Source organism: Pan paniscus, chromosome 5, assembly GCF_029289425.2.
Source record: "Pan paniscus chromosome 5, NHGRI_mPanPan1-v2.0_pri, whole genome shotgun sequence".
In the NCBI taxonomy this organism is placed as follows: domain Eukaryota; kingdom Metazoa; phylum Chordata; class Mammalia; order Primates; family Hominidae; genus Pan; species Pan paniscus.
Window position 1 is genome coordinate 103,405,829 of NC_073254.2, and position 18,033 is coordinate 103,423,861.

The 18,033-nt window shown below is 37.4% G+C and overlaps 1 protein-coding gene across 1 annotated transcript in view; it reads right to left on the bottom strand.

Annotated features, from left to right (window-relative positions):
• The window catches only part of ME1 (malic enzyme 1), a 212,602-nt gene that overhangs the window by 93,727 nt on the left and 100,842 nt on the right, over positions 1–18,033 (bottom strand). The window contains exon 6 of the mRNA XM_003816382.5: positions 10,701–10,804. Coding sequence (XP_003816430.4) covers positions 10,701–10,804 — 104 coding nt within the window. The remainder of the gene's footprint in view (positions 1–10,700; positions 10,805–18,033) is intronic.

Genomic DNA, 18,033 nt, shown 5'->3' on the forward strand with positions numbered 1-18,033 from the left:
GAAAAACACTCTTGAGAATTAATCACTACATCATAGTAAAATAAAAAACGTGGCACACTGTGTTAATTCTGGCTTGCTTTATAGTTAGTGAAATAAAAGTAACAGTCAAATCATGGAAAATTGAGTTAGCCAGAATGTGATCATCTTGGCAACAGGAATGATTATTTTGTTCTTACATTTTGATTATGGCAAATTTTATACAAATTTTGTTGTAGCTTTAAATAATGAGACTTTGACATATGTCAGCTCAAACAATATTTACTACCAACTTGCATTAAATGTCGTTAGATTACTCTATGTAACATGCTAACTTTAGAACTAACCTCTAATTCCTTGAGGGATAATCTGCTCCTGGGACCTGAGACAATCGGGTATTCATTACTTACCATGTGCTGATGGCTCTCCTTTCCATATAAAAATGATGCTAGTAATTCAATAAAAATAAGACATGTTTAAATGAAATAATTTTCTAGTAATGGTGAAAGATTTCTGCAAAACCACTCACATTGTCTTGTGTGGCCTCCCTTTAAGTATCTCAATTGAGTTCAACAAATATTTGTTGTTTATCTACTCTGTGCCAAGCATTGATACAGGAAGGAACTTGTTCATAAAATGAACAAAGTAGATCCCTGTCCTTGACAGCATATCTTCTAGTGGAAGAAACACACAATAAGCATAAACATAATAAATGAATAATGGTAATAAGTGGTATTTAAAAAAAGGAAAAGTAGAGCAAAACAAGGGTGATCAGGAGAGCCAGGGTGGGGAGAAGATGGGACAGGTTTCAGTATTACATAGGGTAGTCAGGGTAAACCTCAAAAGAAGGTTAAGATTTGAGCTAATATATGAAAAAGATTAAGTTTTTAACGAAACAAATTTCTGGGAGAAGAATATTTTAGACAGAGGGAAACGCAAGTGAAAATATTCTAAGTTAGGAACATGCCTTGAGAGTTCAATGACAGTACAGGCAGCGTGGAGAATGTGGGTGCAGGAGAGTGAGCACATCATAGAGGTCAGTAAGGGGGCCACATCAGGGCTTGAGGGCCATTATAAGGACTTTGGCTTTCATTAACTGAAATGCACTGACTGTCAATACTAATGTTAGGTCCAGATACGATATTAGTTGCAATTAGGGTTTCAATTTCCTACAGAACCAAAAAAGTACCCTTAATTTCTGACCTTACCCCCAAATCAATTTTCTAAGTTTGCCTCTTTAATTATTCTTTTCCTTTCCGCATCTTTAATCTCTAATAATTAAAATATATGTACTTCATTCTAATATTGTTATGATTTCCCCAAACCAGACACATAGATGGTCTTTCAAAAGGAAAAGTAAATTGCTTTCACATGTTCATACCTGCTTTACCTTTGTCTATAAACACACGTAAATTAAGGATGGCAAGAAAAAATATTATAAACAAAAGACCTTATTTTAACCTACAAGATATTGCTATTGATAGTGTTTTTTGTTTTGTTTTTAGGTTGATCTATAACTCAGGAAATCATATTGAGTCTTCTTTTTTTATGTTACCAATGAGCGGATGTATCATTCTTATTTTCTAATTTATTATATGTGGGACTATAGATGGAAAACAATAAGAAACACAAGCTTTTAAGAAACTGGGCTTAATCTTGCTAAATTAAAGTTAAGAGAATAAAAAAGGAGAGAGATACAGAAAAGAAACATGGTATACAGATTATTTTGAAATCATAATGATTATCACATTGAGATTTATATAGAGAAAGCCCTTAATATTTTATCTGAATTTATTAAAGCTAAATTATTAGATTATTAAAGATAATCATTACGATTTGAAAATTAGAAATCTCAATGTTTACAAATTCTAAGAGAAAAAGATAGGTAACAATGGATACAACAGGAATTTATTAAAATGTTTCTTTTCTTTAGATAAAAGTTACAACCTAAAACATAAATGTATCCATATAATTAAAACTCAAATCTTTAGTTTACTATAGGCAGAGACTCTTTATTTGGAAAACTGTGTCTTTCTCTAGTTTATGTTGGGGAGCTACCTTTACTTCAGATATATGCCACTGTAGTTTCAAGAATATTAGACTCAATGCTTAAATAATGCTTTCAACAGCAGTTATTTTATGCCTACTGTAGGGTAAAATATAATATGGGATAGTCAGAAAAAAGCAATCCCTTGATAATACAGTACTTTTTCTAACACAGCTTATATTCTAGTAAGGAAAATAGGGTTAAATGAAATAATGCATGCATAAGACTCATGTAACCAGAACAAAAACAGTGTAAAACATTTATATCCATATTAAAGGAATGGTGGAATTAATGCAATTGATTAGAATAAAATGGAATTAGGCACAAAAAGCATCTAAAAGGAAGAGTTGTAAACCATGTTCAGAATGAAACAGTAAACTTGACTTGCTAAAGTTCTGGCTTCTCCAAGGTTGGACTGGGATACCGACAGGGATGCAAATCAAATATCAAAATACTGAAGTATACATCCACTTTAAATCCATTATGGAATATAAGTGCACATGTTTTTACACATACATACACATAATGCATACCTTTAGATTTCTAATTCTTTCATGACCCACCATTTTTGTTCACTTGAAAAAAAAAAAGTAGAGAGAATGGTATAAATAGAAATAGTTGGGATTTTAAGGAAAATATGGCTATAGTTAATTGTGAATCTGATCTTTCTTTGGATGGGAAAATGGAAAAAAATTCTGAGTCAGAAACCTGATTTGAGTCATGTTCCCTAGTAACATGACTGCTGATTTTTCTCACATTGACAGACATTCTTTGCATTTTATTTTTTTCACCTGGTTATTTCACCCTGGGTCCACAGGGAAGAATAGCAGGTGGAATCCCATATAATCATATGCTTTCATTAAATTTCTTATGAAAAGCAAAGTAACTCATGCTGATCAAAGTGACAGGTGGAATCTAAACAGCCTCACAGACTTATAGATAAAATCACGTAAGTTATAAATATATCCCCGTCATCTAAAAAATGATCAGGCATAAAAAGCAATGATTAGAACAGGTAGAAAAAGGTAGTACAGAAAGTCAGCCATGAAATTAACTGCAGAAGACACGGAGAAAGAAGGAGGGCAGTAGAAAAAGACCCTTCCCTGTTGGGAAGCCAGGGATTTAGTGTAGAGTTGGACGAAACTCTATCTAACTGCAACCCTGAATAAGGGTGAAGAGCACATATTAATTTACATATTTGATGCCTTCTTTAGAAAAGATGATAATAATTAAAGAAATAAATTTAGTATATCTGGCCATGATAATTCACAGGCTATACATCTTGAAATCTGATAAGTGACCCTCAAGGACTATTACCAACTTGATAGTATCTCTGACTAGTCTGGTCTGTTTCAGGCACACAGCCAAGACTTTTGTTCAACACTACTCAGCAAAAAAAGCATAATTGTATGAAAACCCCATTATCACACCTGACAGCAAATGGCAGATGATATGGCTTCAGACTAAGATTATTTCTCTTAAACTTTATGTGACAGATCACAGAACAATTTGTGATGGCAGCCAAGGTTGAAGGAGGGTGTAGTATAATAACCGTGTTTGTGGCCATTCCTAGTGCTTCCAAATAACTTTTAATTTTTGTCATTTAAAATAAAAAAGAACACAATTTTTAAATATAGTCTTTGTTGAATATTAGCTATTTATTCCATTTAAAAATTTTAATATTAGTTCTTTAAAGCTTACTTGAGGTAAAGCTTTTGTTCTCATTTAGTTAATAATCATTAATGAAATTCTAATATAGAGAATTTTAGGCAGTAAAGCTGAAGCTGCCTCTACATTTCTATTAATTTTCAGGGGCAACTGATTCTGTGAAAAAAAAAAGGATACTATAAGAAGTACAACTACAAAAACAAACACACATATTTAAGAGCTTTAATATTTCCTGAAATTAAATCACATGAAAAGAAATTCTAATAAGTTCTTCCATTCATACTTTTCATTTTAAGCTATATAAACAAAACAAATCAAATTCTACCATTCATTTAACAAATATTTATTGAGTACTTATCACATACTAGATAACTTTTTAGAAACTAGGGATATGGCAGTGGAGGAAAAAGAAAACTCCCTGCTTTCATAGAACTCAACAGTATATGAATAGAGACAGAACATAAATAATTAAATATCAAATATGTCAGATATTTATAAATGTATGAAAAGAGGAAAGTGGGCTGAGGGTAAAATTTTACATAGGTTGGTCAAAGAAGGCCTTATTGAGAAAAGGATATTTGAGGAAATGTTAAAGGAGGTGAGAGAGCTAGTCATGTGGAAAACTGGGCAGAGGCAGGTATGGTGAGGATGTCAAGTAGACAGAAAGACAAGCTTTGACCTAGTTTGAATTAGAAAAATAGCAAACAGGCCACAACAAAGTGGGCAAGGGGGGAAACTAGGAGGAGATAATGTGAGAAAGGTAACAGGAAGCCAGAAGTCTCAGGGCCTTTTACACTATTGCAAGAATTTGTTTTTATTCTGAATAAAATGATAAGCTTTCCTGGGGTTTTGAGCAGAGAAATTACCTCAGAACCATCACAGCTTTTGTGTTGAGGACAGACTAAAGGGCAATAAAGGAGGAAGCAGTGAAACACAATTTTCAGGCTAAAGGGCAATAAAGGAGGAAGCAGAATTTCATTAACAGTTAAAAAATTGTTACAATAATCCAGGTAAAAGAGGTTCATTTAAGAGAAGTAATGATACTGACAATGAGAAAAGGTTAGATTCTGGATACATTCTGTAGTTAAAGCTACTAAGTTTTGTAGGTGGCCTGGGTACAAAGTGGTAATTCCAACATTTTTAGTCACAGGAAGAGGAAGAATGGGGTTGTCATTTACTGAGATGGGAAAGGCTGCAACAGGAGCAGGGCTGGGAGTCAGTGGGAGATTGGGAGTCCAAGTCTGGACATGTTACATATGCTATGTCTATTACAGATCTGAGTATAAATGTCAAGTGGAGTTTTACCACGTGATTCTGAAGTTCAGAGAAGAGGTACAGGTTAGAGATAAAGATTTGGGAGTCACAAATATAAAGATGTACGACTTGATGAGATTACCAAGGAAGTGGAGATTAATAGCAAAAAGAAAAGTTTCAAGCTTCGAGCCCCGAAGCATTCTAATGTATACAGCTGGCAGGGAGTGGGGAAGATGAAAAGGAATAAGCTGAGGAAAACTACGAAGGAACAATCAGTGAGGTAGGAGGAAAGCAAGGGGAGTGTGCTATCCTGGAAGCAAAGAGAAGAAATTCTGTATGTTCGGCTTCAAATTTTTCCTTTACCTATATTCTTATTTTAAAGTATTTTCTTAACCTATATACTCAGATGTAGAATTACTAGGCCCAATTGATAAATTTGTTGAACAGGCCAGTACTAGGAAATGGATTTGTGCTACTCCACTAGAGATGCTAATTAATATCCAAGCTAATTAATCAATACTTTCTGAATTGAGTAATTATGCTGAATATCATGATATCCCCCTCGGATCCCCCACTGTTGTCCTGGGGGTTGCCTCAGCTGCAAAGAGTCGTTTCACCACAGGCCACGACCTATGCTCTTTCCCAGAGTGACCCACATCCAGTGACTAATTGATGCAGGAATATAAAGCCTTGACCATCTCAGCCCAACTGGTAACAACTCTGAAAATCCACTGTAGCTTCAGAGTTCCCCACGGGATCAGGGAAAGCTGTCATTGTGCCTGCAGGCAGCTCAACTTCTCCCTCTGCCCATTCCTGCTTCCTTTGTTATTTCTTCCACAGAGTTTAATCTCAAGGGCACTTCTTACAAACCTCTTAAACACTGAACTTCATTTCCGAATGTGCCTCCCAGGTAACCTAATCTTGGAATAGTCTGAGAAAGCTGGTAATAAGATGGGGCTTTGGCACTGGTTAACTCACTGCTGCAGTGGTAATGAGGACCCCACCACTGGTAGAAGATGGAGCACACGCCCGGTCCAAGGTAGCAGTCCAACTATTAAAACTCACCAGAGGTGAGTTGAGATGTTGGGAAGGGAACATCTTAGCTAGAATGATATTTCAGATGTTTGAGAAATATGAGAGAAGTAGAGTAACTATAAGGACAATGGGAAAAAAAACACAAAAAGCTCAGAGAAAGTAATTGCCAACAAGAAAGCCAGAGGCCCTCCTTTGTAGATACAAAGATGTTCTCAGCTTCTGTAGCTGCTGGGTAGAGAAAGCTTATGTCCAGAAACAGGGCTTAATCATCAGAATATTCAAGCTCCCAAACTCAAGGAAAGCAGATCTGCTAAATCAGAATCCTAGTTACAAAAGAATGGGAATTTGCCACATGGAATGGGATGTCTGGTTTGATGTCTGTCGAAATCCTGAATCCCCAGATTCCCCCAGAGCTTTCGCATCTCACAAAGTGGCCTTCCCCTTCTTTCTTGGGATGATAAGGTTAGAGATTTCACCCCCATAAATTAACATGTGCTCCTTAACTACCATCTACCTCTGCCTCCCCTCCAGATCCCTGGGCCAATAACTAAGGTTTTATCACAATATAACCTATCTGGGACATACTAGAGTTGATAAAGGAAGAAAGAGACTTTACCCCAAAGGAGCCACAAGACCAGTATTTGTATTAGCCAGGAGAATACATGTAGAATTAAATTCTGAGGGTGTTTGATTAAAAGGGCTGGAACCTAGGAAAAGGGAGAGCTTACTGATTTGCAGGCACTCTCCTGAGATACAGGATTTAACATGTGGCAAGAATCCCAGAAGATGGTGCAAACTCATTGCTAGGATGGTTCCTAGAAACATGGACAAATTGATGGCTGATACTAATATGACTGAAATGCCAGGAATGCTGTGGCAAATGGCAGAAGAGGGGATTGCGAGGCTCAGAGAACTGGGCAGTCTGGTATATAGACACATGTAAAAGCCAGAAAATCCATAAGATGAACATATTCCACAGGAAGGCCCAGAAAACACACCATTTCCCAAAGCCATAAGGAATATGCCAATGAGAAGACATCAACATTACTAAAAATTTCAGTGGTGGTTCTCCCCTGAAGGTCAGGAGTGACAGAAGAAAAGGATGATATATAACCAGCCTGACTGATAGCAATAAGGATGCTAAGACCAGGTGAGAATGCTTAACCATCAGAAGCCAGATGGACACAATTATCATAAGAGTGGCAAAAGTGGGGTGTGTGTGGCTAACCCACAAAATGTTTTTGAGATAATTAATGGAATCTTGCATCCCTAGAGGCAAAACGGAGAGCTAACAAAGCTACTACTCAATATTTACTATCAAAAGAAACCAAAGATTAATGACCACAAAGTTGAGTGTAGCTGCCCCAATGAAGTCACAATCTCTTGCTCAGCTTCCGAACCTGAGTTAATTTTTAGACCCAGAACCCATAAACTGAAGAAGAGGCCTAGTTCCCAGAAGAAAGAACCTTATAACACCATGACAAGAATACAGGGTAATAATCCCCCTAATCTTTATCCACAGGGAACTACAGCCCTTTACCCAAGTAACTATGCACTGGAGAAGGACTATTCAAATGTCTGAGAACTAATGAGCACACAGTTGACACGGATACCTGGAGACTTGAAGCATCAAAACACTGTTCCCCTCTCCCTGTTAGAGTAGAGGCATACAGGAGCCAGTAATAAATGGAGCCCCAGCCAAGTTCTGGCTCATAATAGGTCCACTGTGACCACAGACCCACCTGGTGGTGATTCCTCAGACCCTAGATGTGTAATCAGAAAAGACAGACTTGGTAAGTGCCACAAGACCCATATCAAATCCTCAGCCTGTGAGTAAAGAGCTCTCATTGTGGAGAAGACCGAGAGGAAGAATTTGAAGCTGCTCTACCCTAAACCTGCCAAGATGGCAAAAAAAAAAAAACCAACATAGCATTGATGGAGAAAGAGAGGGAGGTTGATGGGCATTGAAGGAGAAAGAGGGGGAGGTTGATGGGCAGAAATTAGTGTCCATGTAAGTATCTAAACAGCAGGCAGGGGTAATCCCAACTAAGTTATCCATGGCTATTGGTGGGTCCATGTTGCAGTATAACCTCTGTACTATGTCCTCTCCTCCAAAGAGGTTTATCCCAATGGGTACTCCTTTTTTTTTTAAATTTTTTTAAGAAAGAGTCTTGCTCTGTTGCCCAGGCTGGAGTGCGGGGTGGTGTGATCTTGGCTAACTGCAACCTCCGCCTCCCAGGTTCAGGCAATTCTCGTCTCTCAGCCTCTAAGTAGCTGGGATTACAGGCATACGCCACCATGCCTGGCTAATGTTTTTGTATTTTTTAGTAGAGACAGGGTTTCCCCATGCTGGCCAGGCTGGTCTCCAAATCCTGGCCTCAAGTGATCTGCTTGCCTCGGCCTTCCAAAGTGCTGGGATTACAGGTGTGAGCCACTGTGCCTGGCCCAAGGGTACTCCTTAATAAACTCTATCTCAGAGTCTGATGTCTAGGTAACCTGTAACAATCATTTCCCACTTTGAATTTAAGTTATGTTTCTTTTTAAAATAATCTTGGGTTTATCTTCACTACAACTTCCCAATTTAATTGGGTAGTGTTAGGTTTCACATCTAGATCATTTTCCTGAAACAATGTTATGACAGAAAGTATTTTTTTAGTCTTTGGCATTTTTCTCTGGAAGTACAACCCCTGATTCATAGGTGCTATCTACATTTAAAATTATTGTTTACACTTGTCAATCCCTGTTTCCTTACAAAGAACTTAGGTAACTCCTCAATTCCACATTTAAAAAAAAAAAACAGTTTTCTTGATTCTGGATTGATATAAAATATTCAAAATTTGCTCATATCTCATTTTTTCCCAAAACTTTTCATTGATTCCCAATAATAAAAACTCCTTCTCCCCTTATTTCATCAGCATTTAAGTGCACCTAACTTGTTAGCAGCGTCTGTTTGTTAAAGTTGTCTTATTTAGATAGACTTTATTCCAGACTGCATTTCCTTTCCTCTTATATAGCCTTACAGTATTATCTATACAATCTCTTGATTAATGTTGCTACTGAGGAAGTTGGATAATTTCAAAACCTTACATGAGCGTTTCACAAGATAAGGCACTTTAAGTATGAAAAACTATTAGAAATTAACTGTATTAGGTGATCTCAAACAAACTGCAGAGTTTCTCAACTATTTCTATAAATAAGTATAGTTTAATGAAATAGGTCAAATAATTACAATAAATAAATCAAGCATGTGGTTCTAAAATGTAGTCCATACTAATTGGCAAATGTACCCAGCATTAAAACCTTGAGTAATGAGAGGTTCAATGCATTCTAAATGTTGTGCAAGCTGATGAAAGCACTTTCTGCTGTTGGATAAAACTTCTTAAAAATAAACATTATAATAAAAAGAAACCAGAAGTGCATCTCTAGTTAGAGTTAATTCTAGTGATGACTTTATTTCTAAGAAAAACCAAGGCAACATATGTGTTTTTAAATAGTATGTGGTTTCTGTGGCTACACAGTAACCAAGGGATGACTGTCAGTGTGATAAAATTCTCTTAGAATATATTACTAAATTATGGTGGGAGTCTCTTTTCTGAAAAAAAAATGGAAAAATTTACAATAGCATCTGGCCCACAATCAAATGCTAACTTAAAAAGATACAGGTTGAGCATCTCTAATCCAAAAATCCAAAATCCAAAATGCTCCAAAATCTGAAACGTTTTGAGCGCTGATATGATGCCACCAGTTACCCTGAACACATTATTTTTTTCATTGCATTTATGGTATATTATGTTTTATACTGTTAAGGATTTATGCATGATAAGTGCAAAAAATGATTGCTTATTGCTAGCATATAAAATTCAGAATCAGGGATAATGGTGATGCCAAACAACCATACATTGTCCGCATGGGTAGCTGAGACAGTGACATCTTTGCCTCTGATGGTTCGATGTACATAAACTTTGTTTTACACACAAAATTATTTAAACTTTTGCATAAAATTACCTTTAGGCTATGTGTATATGATTTATATGAAACATAAATAAATTTCTTGTGTAGATATGGGTACCATCTCATTATATATATATGCAAATATTTCAAAATCTGCATAAACACTAATGGTCTCGGGTGATTTGGATAAGAGACTCTCAACCTACATAGCACTGCATTTTAATCAAATATTATAGATTTAATCAGAGATGCATGGATCATGATGGAATGCCCTGTCCTTGCTCCATTCTGGACCCCTGTGGACTGTACCAACTCATGCTCAATCCCCACCTCTTTTTCTGCTTTTCCTTTGTGGCTGGTGGTTGACCATAAGAGAGTCAAATACCAGCCACAAAGATGACTGAAGATCAGATTTTATCATCAACCAGAAAGTACAGATTGTCAATAAATGTAAAAAGGTTTGCAGGTAATTTAGTCACTGGTCACTGCCTCCTTTACCATAATCATGCATTTCAACAGCCACAGGTTCTAAAGGTTCTTCTAAAAAAAAAAAGTATATTCCGGGACAGCAACAGAAATAATCTTTTCTGGATAGACACATGATATTATCATTTGTCCATTAACAGTTATGAGGAAATAGATAGGATATATGTATTTTTCATTCAAATTACTTCTAATTATTAAACCATATTGCATAAATCTTGGATTTTTTAATAGTCTGTTATGTTATTGTTACTGACTAAAATATAGGTTAAATAAAGATACATACTTGGAAGAAACTGCCTCCATGAATTCGTCCAAAAAATCATCATATTCAGAACCTCTTACTCTTCTCTGCCGTAGTCCAATGTAGAGTGGATCTTTAAGTAACTCCTATTAAAAAAAGTTACCATAAAAATAGAAATAACTATAACCAAATCATTTATTGAGCCTCAGTTTCTTCATCTGTATAAAAGGGATAAAAATAGAAATAAAATCTTACCATACTGATTCAGAATTAACCTACAGGGTAATTACTTAATGTTACATAGAATATACCGGTAGTATTTATACACCAAATAAGAAAAATAATTTCTGGTCAGGAGCAGTGGCTTACGCCTGTAATCTCAACACTTTGGGAGGCTGAGGCAGGCGGATCACGAGGTCAGGAGATCAAGACCATCCTGGGTAACAACAGTGAAACCCTGTCTCTACAAAACAACAAAAATTAGCTGGGTGTGGTGGTGTGCATCTGTAGTCCCAGCTATTTGGGAGCCTGAAGCAGAAGAATCACTTGAACCTGGGAGGTGGAGGTTGCAGTGAACCAAGATCGCACCACTGCACTCCAGCCTGGGCAACAGAAGGAGACTCTGTTGCAATAAAAATAAATAAATAAATAAATAAATAAATAAGAAAGAAAAATAATTCCTAAATGTTAAAAACATTCTAGATTATTCTGAGGAAAAGAAAAAAATAAAATATTTCATTTGTGTTAATTAGAAAAGTGCAATTCAGATTTTACAGACAAAGGTAATCACACAGAGAAATAACATTTAGTTTTGAAATATTAGCTTAAGGAATGGAAAGATAGCAATTCCTTTCTTAATTTTCCACTTCTGAAAGCAAAATTATCAAACAATGGTTTTACTTTATCTTTACTATGATAGTTAACAGACTTTAAAATAAATTTTTTAGCCTTTACTAGTGTTTTCTTAAATTTTTTAACTTTACACAGTTTAAGTTGTTTCTTAAACCGATATATCTGAGAATGTTGCCCTGTGTAAATTTTGGTATATATAATATGTAATATCACTTTTATTAAATCAGTTTTGAAATTGAGATATAATTTAAATATAACATACCCATTCATAACAAAAGCTCTCAGTAAACTAGAAGCAGAAAGGAACTTCCTTAACGCAATAAAGGACATCTATGAAAATCCCACAGCTGATAGCATATTTAGCAGTGAAAGACTGAGTGCTCTTCACTTACGATAGGGAACAAGACAAGAATACTTACCTTCATCACTTCTACTCTACACTATACTGGAGACCCTAGCTATTACAATAAGGCAAGAAAAAGAAAGAAATATAGATTGGAAAAAAAAGAAGCAAAACTTTTATATTTGTACACATATAATTGTGTACATAGAAAATACTAAGAAATCTACCAAAAAAAATCCCAGTAGAAAAAAATACATGAATTTAACACAATCACAGTTTATAAAGTAAATATACACAAATCAATTGTACCTCTATACACTTGCAATGGACAGTTAAAAATGAAATAAAATATACAACTCCATTTATAATACCAGCCCAAAATGCAAAATTCATAGGGACATATTTAAGAAAATATGTGTAAGACCTGCACACTGGAAACTACAAAATATTGCTGAAAGAAACTCAAAAAGACTTAAATTGGGAATAACCTGCAAAAAATAAAAACAAAACAAAAAAGACCAAAGTGACACCTTCAGTAACCTAGAATAGAGAAAATTGAAATAATGAATTTGTGAATCTGGCTAATGAGATTTCCAGGCAGAATGCTGACTTGGCTTCTTGTGGCTATATAATAAAGTCTAAAACAGAGAAGAGCTAGAGAAGAAAATGTTCAGTTTGTGAGCAAAATTGAAGGAATATAGAGGACACAGGACTTGCTGGTAAAAGATGTGCATAGCAAAATAAGGTCTTCAAACATCAAATTAAGTGTGTGGTTTTAATAACTTTTTAAGAAATATCTGAATGATTTAAAGTGAAGACTACTAGATCACCTTGACTAGACAAAAGGAACTGGTCTTCCATTTGTTTGTATCCTCTTTTATTTCCTTGAGCAGTGGTTTGTAGTTCTCCTTGAAGAGGTCCTTCACATCCCTTGTAAGTTGGATTCGTAGGTATTTTATTCTCTTTGAAGCAATTGTGAATGGGAGTTCACTCATGATTTGGCTCTCTGTTTGTCTGTTGTTGGTGTATAGGAATGCTTGTGATTTTTGCACATTGATTTTGTATCCTGAGACTTTGCTGAAGTTGCTTATCAGCTTAAGGAGATTTTGGGCTGAGACAATGGGGTTTTCTAGACATACAATCATGTCGTCTGCAAACAGGGACAATTTGACTTCCTCTTTTCCTAATTGAATACCCTTTATTTCCTTCTCCTGCCTAATTGCCTCATGGGTAGGAAGAATCAATATCGTGAAAATGGCCATACTGCCCAAGGTAATTTACAGATTCAATGCCATCCCCATCAAGCTACCAATGCCTTTCTTCACACAATTGGAAAAAACTACTTTAAAGTTCATATGGAACCAAAAAAGAGCCCACACCGCCAAGTCAATCCTAAGCCAAAAGAACAAAGCTGGAGGCATCACACTACCTGACTTCAAACTATACTACAAGGCTACAGTAACCAAAACAGCATGGTACTGGTACCAAAACAGAGATATAGATCAATGGAACAGAACAGAGCCCTCAGAAATAACGCCGCATATCTACAACTATCTGATCTTTGACAAACCTGAGAAAAACAAGAAATGGGGAAAGGATTCCCTATTTAATAAATGGTGCTGGGAAAACTGGATAGCCATATGTAGAAAGCTGAAACTGGATCCCTTCCTTACACCTTATACAAAAATCAATTCAAAATGGATTAAAGACTTAAACATTAGACCTAAAACCATAAAAACCCTAGAAGAAAACCTAGGCATTACCATTCAGGACATAGGCATGGGCAAGGACTTCATGTCTAAAACACCAAAAGCAATGGCAACAAAAGCAAAAATTGACAAATGGGATCTAATTAAACTAAAGAGCTTCTGCACAGCAAAAGAAACTACCATCAGAGTGAACAGGCAACCTACAAAATGGGAGAAAATTTTTGCAACCTACTCATCTGACAAAGGGCTAATATCCAGAATCTACAAAGAACTCAAACAAATTTACAAGAAAAAAACAAACAACCCCATCAAAAAGTGGGCGAAGGACATGAACAGACACTTCTCAAAAGAAGACATTTATGCAGCCAAAAAACACATGAAAAAATGCTCATCATCACTGGCCATCAGAGAAATGCAAATCAAAACCACAATGAGATACCATCTCACACCAGTTAGAATGGCAATCATTCAAAAGTCAGGAAACAACAGGTGCTGGAGAGGATGTGGAGAAATAGGAACACTTTTACACTGTTGGTGGGACTGTAAACTAGTTCAACCATTGTGGAAGTCAGTGTGGCGATTCCTCAGGGATCTAGAACTAGAAATACCATTTGACCCAGCAATCCCATTACTGGGTATATACCCAAAGGACTATAAATCATGCTGCTATAAAGACACATGTACACGTATGTTTATTGCGGCATTATTCACAATAGCAAAGACTTGGAACCAACCCAAATGTCCAACAATGATAGACTGGATTAAGAAAATGTGGCACATATACACCATGGAATACTATGCAGCCATAAAAAATGATGAGTTCATGTCCTTTGTAGGGACATGGATGAAATTGGAAATCATCATTCTCAGTAAACTATTGCAAGAACAAAAAACCAAACACCGCATGTTCTCACTCATAGGTGGGAACTGAACAATGAGAACACATGGACACAGGAAGGGGAACACCACACTCTGGGGACTGTTGTGGGGTCGGGGAAGTGGGGAGGGATAGCATTGGGAGATATACCTAATGCTAGATGACGAGTTAGTGGGTGCAGCGCACCAGCATGTCACATGTATACGTATGTAACTAACCTGCACAATGTGCACATGTACCCTAAAACTTAAAGTATAATAATAAAAAAAATAAAATAAAATAAAAATAAAAATAAAAATAAAAAATAAAAAAATAGAAAAAAAAAAAAAAAGGAACTGGTCCCGCAGCACTCTGACATGCCAGCCAACATAGGAAGGAGGCCTATTTTGAATGAATTGTGAATGGAGCCTCTGTCAAATTGAGTAGAGTATAATCTGATACAGAGAATGCCTGAAGAGTTTTTAAGGGTATGGCACTATCTTGGATTATTAAGACAGAGACACTTCAAATGAAAATAATTCTCTGGGTCCCCAATTTTCTGTCGTCAGGAAGCAGACTGAGAAAGTTATTCAGCTGCTAATACAGATCATTTCTTATGAAAGAGGAAGGATATCTCAGAGGACAGAGCCAAGAATCCAGAAGGCAAAACCAAAAGCCCAAAAAAGAACAATGAACTACAGAACCACCCTGAGGAAACTGAATGGGCCCTATTCAAAGAATATTCCCTTCTCTTCCCCATGTAGGTGGCCTGGCAACATGTGTCCAGTTAGATTTCAGAATTGCTATGTACCATTTAGAGCCATATGATTCCTACTCCTCCAGCTATGAATGAGAATGTTGATGGTGGTTATTCTGTCCCTGCCTCACCGTTGTATGTTTGATATGTGGGAACACAGAAATGAGTTCCACCAAGGAGCAAAACCCAAGAAACCTCATTTGCATCTAGACCAGATTTAGATGACAATATCTTGAACTTTGGACCTGTTGCTATTAGTGGGATGAAACTTTTGAAATCCTAGGATGGTGATAAGCATATTTTGTATGTGGAATGTGACCAATTTCTGAAGAATGAGAACTGATGTGGAGAAAGGTCCAGCTGTGCCAGCCATCCTAGCCTTCCTAGCCATTCCAGTCCAAACTGCCAGCCAACAGAATCATAAACATTAATAAAACAGTAATTGTTTTAAGCCACTGAGAGGGTGATGTTAAGAAGGTTAAACCTTCAGATGTTAAGAATAATCTGAAGAGGAGTTTACTTACAGGCAATAGAAATTATAGCCCAGTTCTTCACACTTGTTGTCCTGTTGTAATTAGTAATGGCACCCTCTGTCGTTGTGAAATTGTCTTGGTTTGGCCAATATACCTTACTTATAATGTATTGCATAAGAAGAGTTAAGGATTTCCAGCTAGCTGAAAGTTAACAAGTTATATCATATAAATATATTTCAGATGAAATGTAAAATCTGAAACCAAGTGCCGCTGTAAAGTGCAGCTGTTCCTTAAGGCATAAAAACTTTAAACAATTACTGGCAGGCTTCTGAGCAGCTGAAGTTGAAGTGCCAATGTGCTACTAATGGCTGCCAGAATTAAAATACTTTCTCCATGTCTAGAATATATTTAGACTTCTAAAATGTGAATTAGAAAAATTACACAATTGAGAAAAAAATGTTACGTTTCCCCTTCTCTTTTCTCCCTCCTTTCCCATGTTAATAATTAAAGTATATACCATAAAGAAGTCTGACTACAATGTAGTTGATTACAAAGATTTATGAACAAGATAGAGATTTTGAAGTAAATCAGAAAGTTAAAAAATTATCGATTCCCAGGTAAGACGACCAAATAGGAACAGCTCCGGTCTGCAGCTCCCAGGAAGACCAATGCAGAAGGTGGGTGATTTCTGCATTTCCAATTGAGGTACCCGGTTCATCTCATTGGGATGGGTTAGACAGTGGGTACAGCCCACAGAGGGCAAGGAGAAGCAGGGTGGGGCGTCGCTGCACCCAGGAAGCGCAGGGGGTTAGGGAACTCCCTCCCCTAGCCAAGGGAAGCTGTGAGGGACCCTGCCCTGAGCGACTATGCACTCTGGCTCAGATACAACACTTTTCCCCATGGTCTTCACAACCCACAGACCAGGAGATTCCCTTGGGTGCTTACATCACAACAGCCCTGGGTTTCAAGCACAAAACTGGGTGGTCATTTGGGCAGACACCGAGCTAGCTGCAGGAGTTTTTTTCCATACCCCAGTGGCACCTAGAATGCCAGCGAGACAGAACCATTCACAACCCTGAAAAGGGGGCTGAAGCCAAGGAGCCAAGTGGTCTTGCTCAGCAGATTCCATCCCCATGGAGCCCAGCAAGCTAAGATCCACTGGCTTGAAATTCTTGCTGCCAGCACAGCAGTCAGACCTGGGACACTCGAGCTTGGTGTGGTGAGGGATGTCCATCATTACTGAGGCTCGAGTAGGCAGTTTTCCCCTCACAGTGTAAATAAAGCCACTGGGAAGTTTGGACTGGGTGAAGCCCACCACAGCACCACAAAGCCACTGTAGCCAAACTGCCTCTCTAGATTCCTCCTCTCTGGGCAGGGCATCTCTGAAAGAAAAGCAGCAGCCCCAGTCAGGGGCTTATAGATAAAACTCATATCTCCCTGGGACAGAACACCTGAGGCAAAGGGCAGCTGTGTGCACAGCTTCAGCAGACTTAAACATTCCAGCCTGACAGCTCTGAAGAGAGCAGCAGATCTCCCAGCACAGCATTTGAGCTCTGCTAAGAAACAGACTGCCTCCTCAAGTGGGTCCCTGACTCTTGTGCCTCCTGACGGAGAGACACCTCCCAGCAAGGGTCAACAGACACCTCCTACAGGAGAGCTCTGGCTGGCATCTGGCAGGTGCCCCTCTTGGGGGAAGCTGCCAGAGGAAGGAACAGGCAGCAATCTTTGCTGTTCTGCAGCCTCCGCTGGTGACACTAAGGTAAACAGGGACTGGAGTGGACCTCCAGAAAACTCCAGCAGACCTGCAGAAGAGGGGACTGACTCTTAGAAGGAAAACTAACAAACAGAAAGGAAGAGCATGAACATCAACAAAAAGGACAACCATGCAAAAACCCCACGCGAAGGTCACCAACAGGGAAGACCAAAGGTAGATAAATCCATGAAGATCAGCAAAAACCAGCACAAAAAGGCTGAAAATTCCAAAAACCAGAATAACTCTTCTCCTCCAAAGGATCACAACTCCTCACCAGCAAGGGAATAAAACTGGATGGAGAATGAGTTTGACTAATTGACAAAAGTAGGCTTCAGAAGGTGGGTAATAACAAACTTCTCTGAGCTAAAGGAGCATGTTCTAACTCAATGCAAGGAAGCTAAGAACCTTGATAAAAGGTTAGAGGAATTGCTAACTAGAATAACCAGATTGGAGAAGAACATAAATGACCTAATGGATCTGAAAAACACAGCACAAGAACTTCATGAAGCATACACAAGTATCAATAGCTGAATCAATCAAGTAGAAGAGAGGATATCTGAGATTGAAGATCAACTTAATGAAATAAAGTGTGAAGACAAGATTAGAGAAAAAATAATGAAAAGGAATGAAGA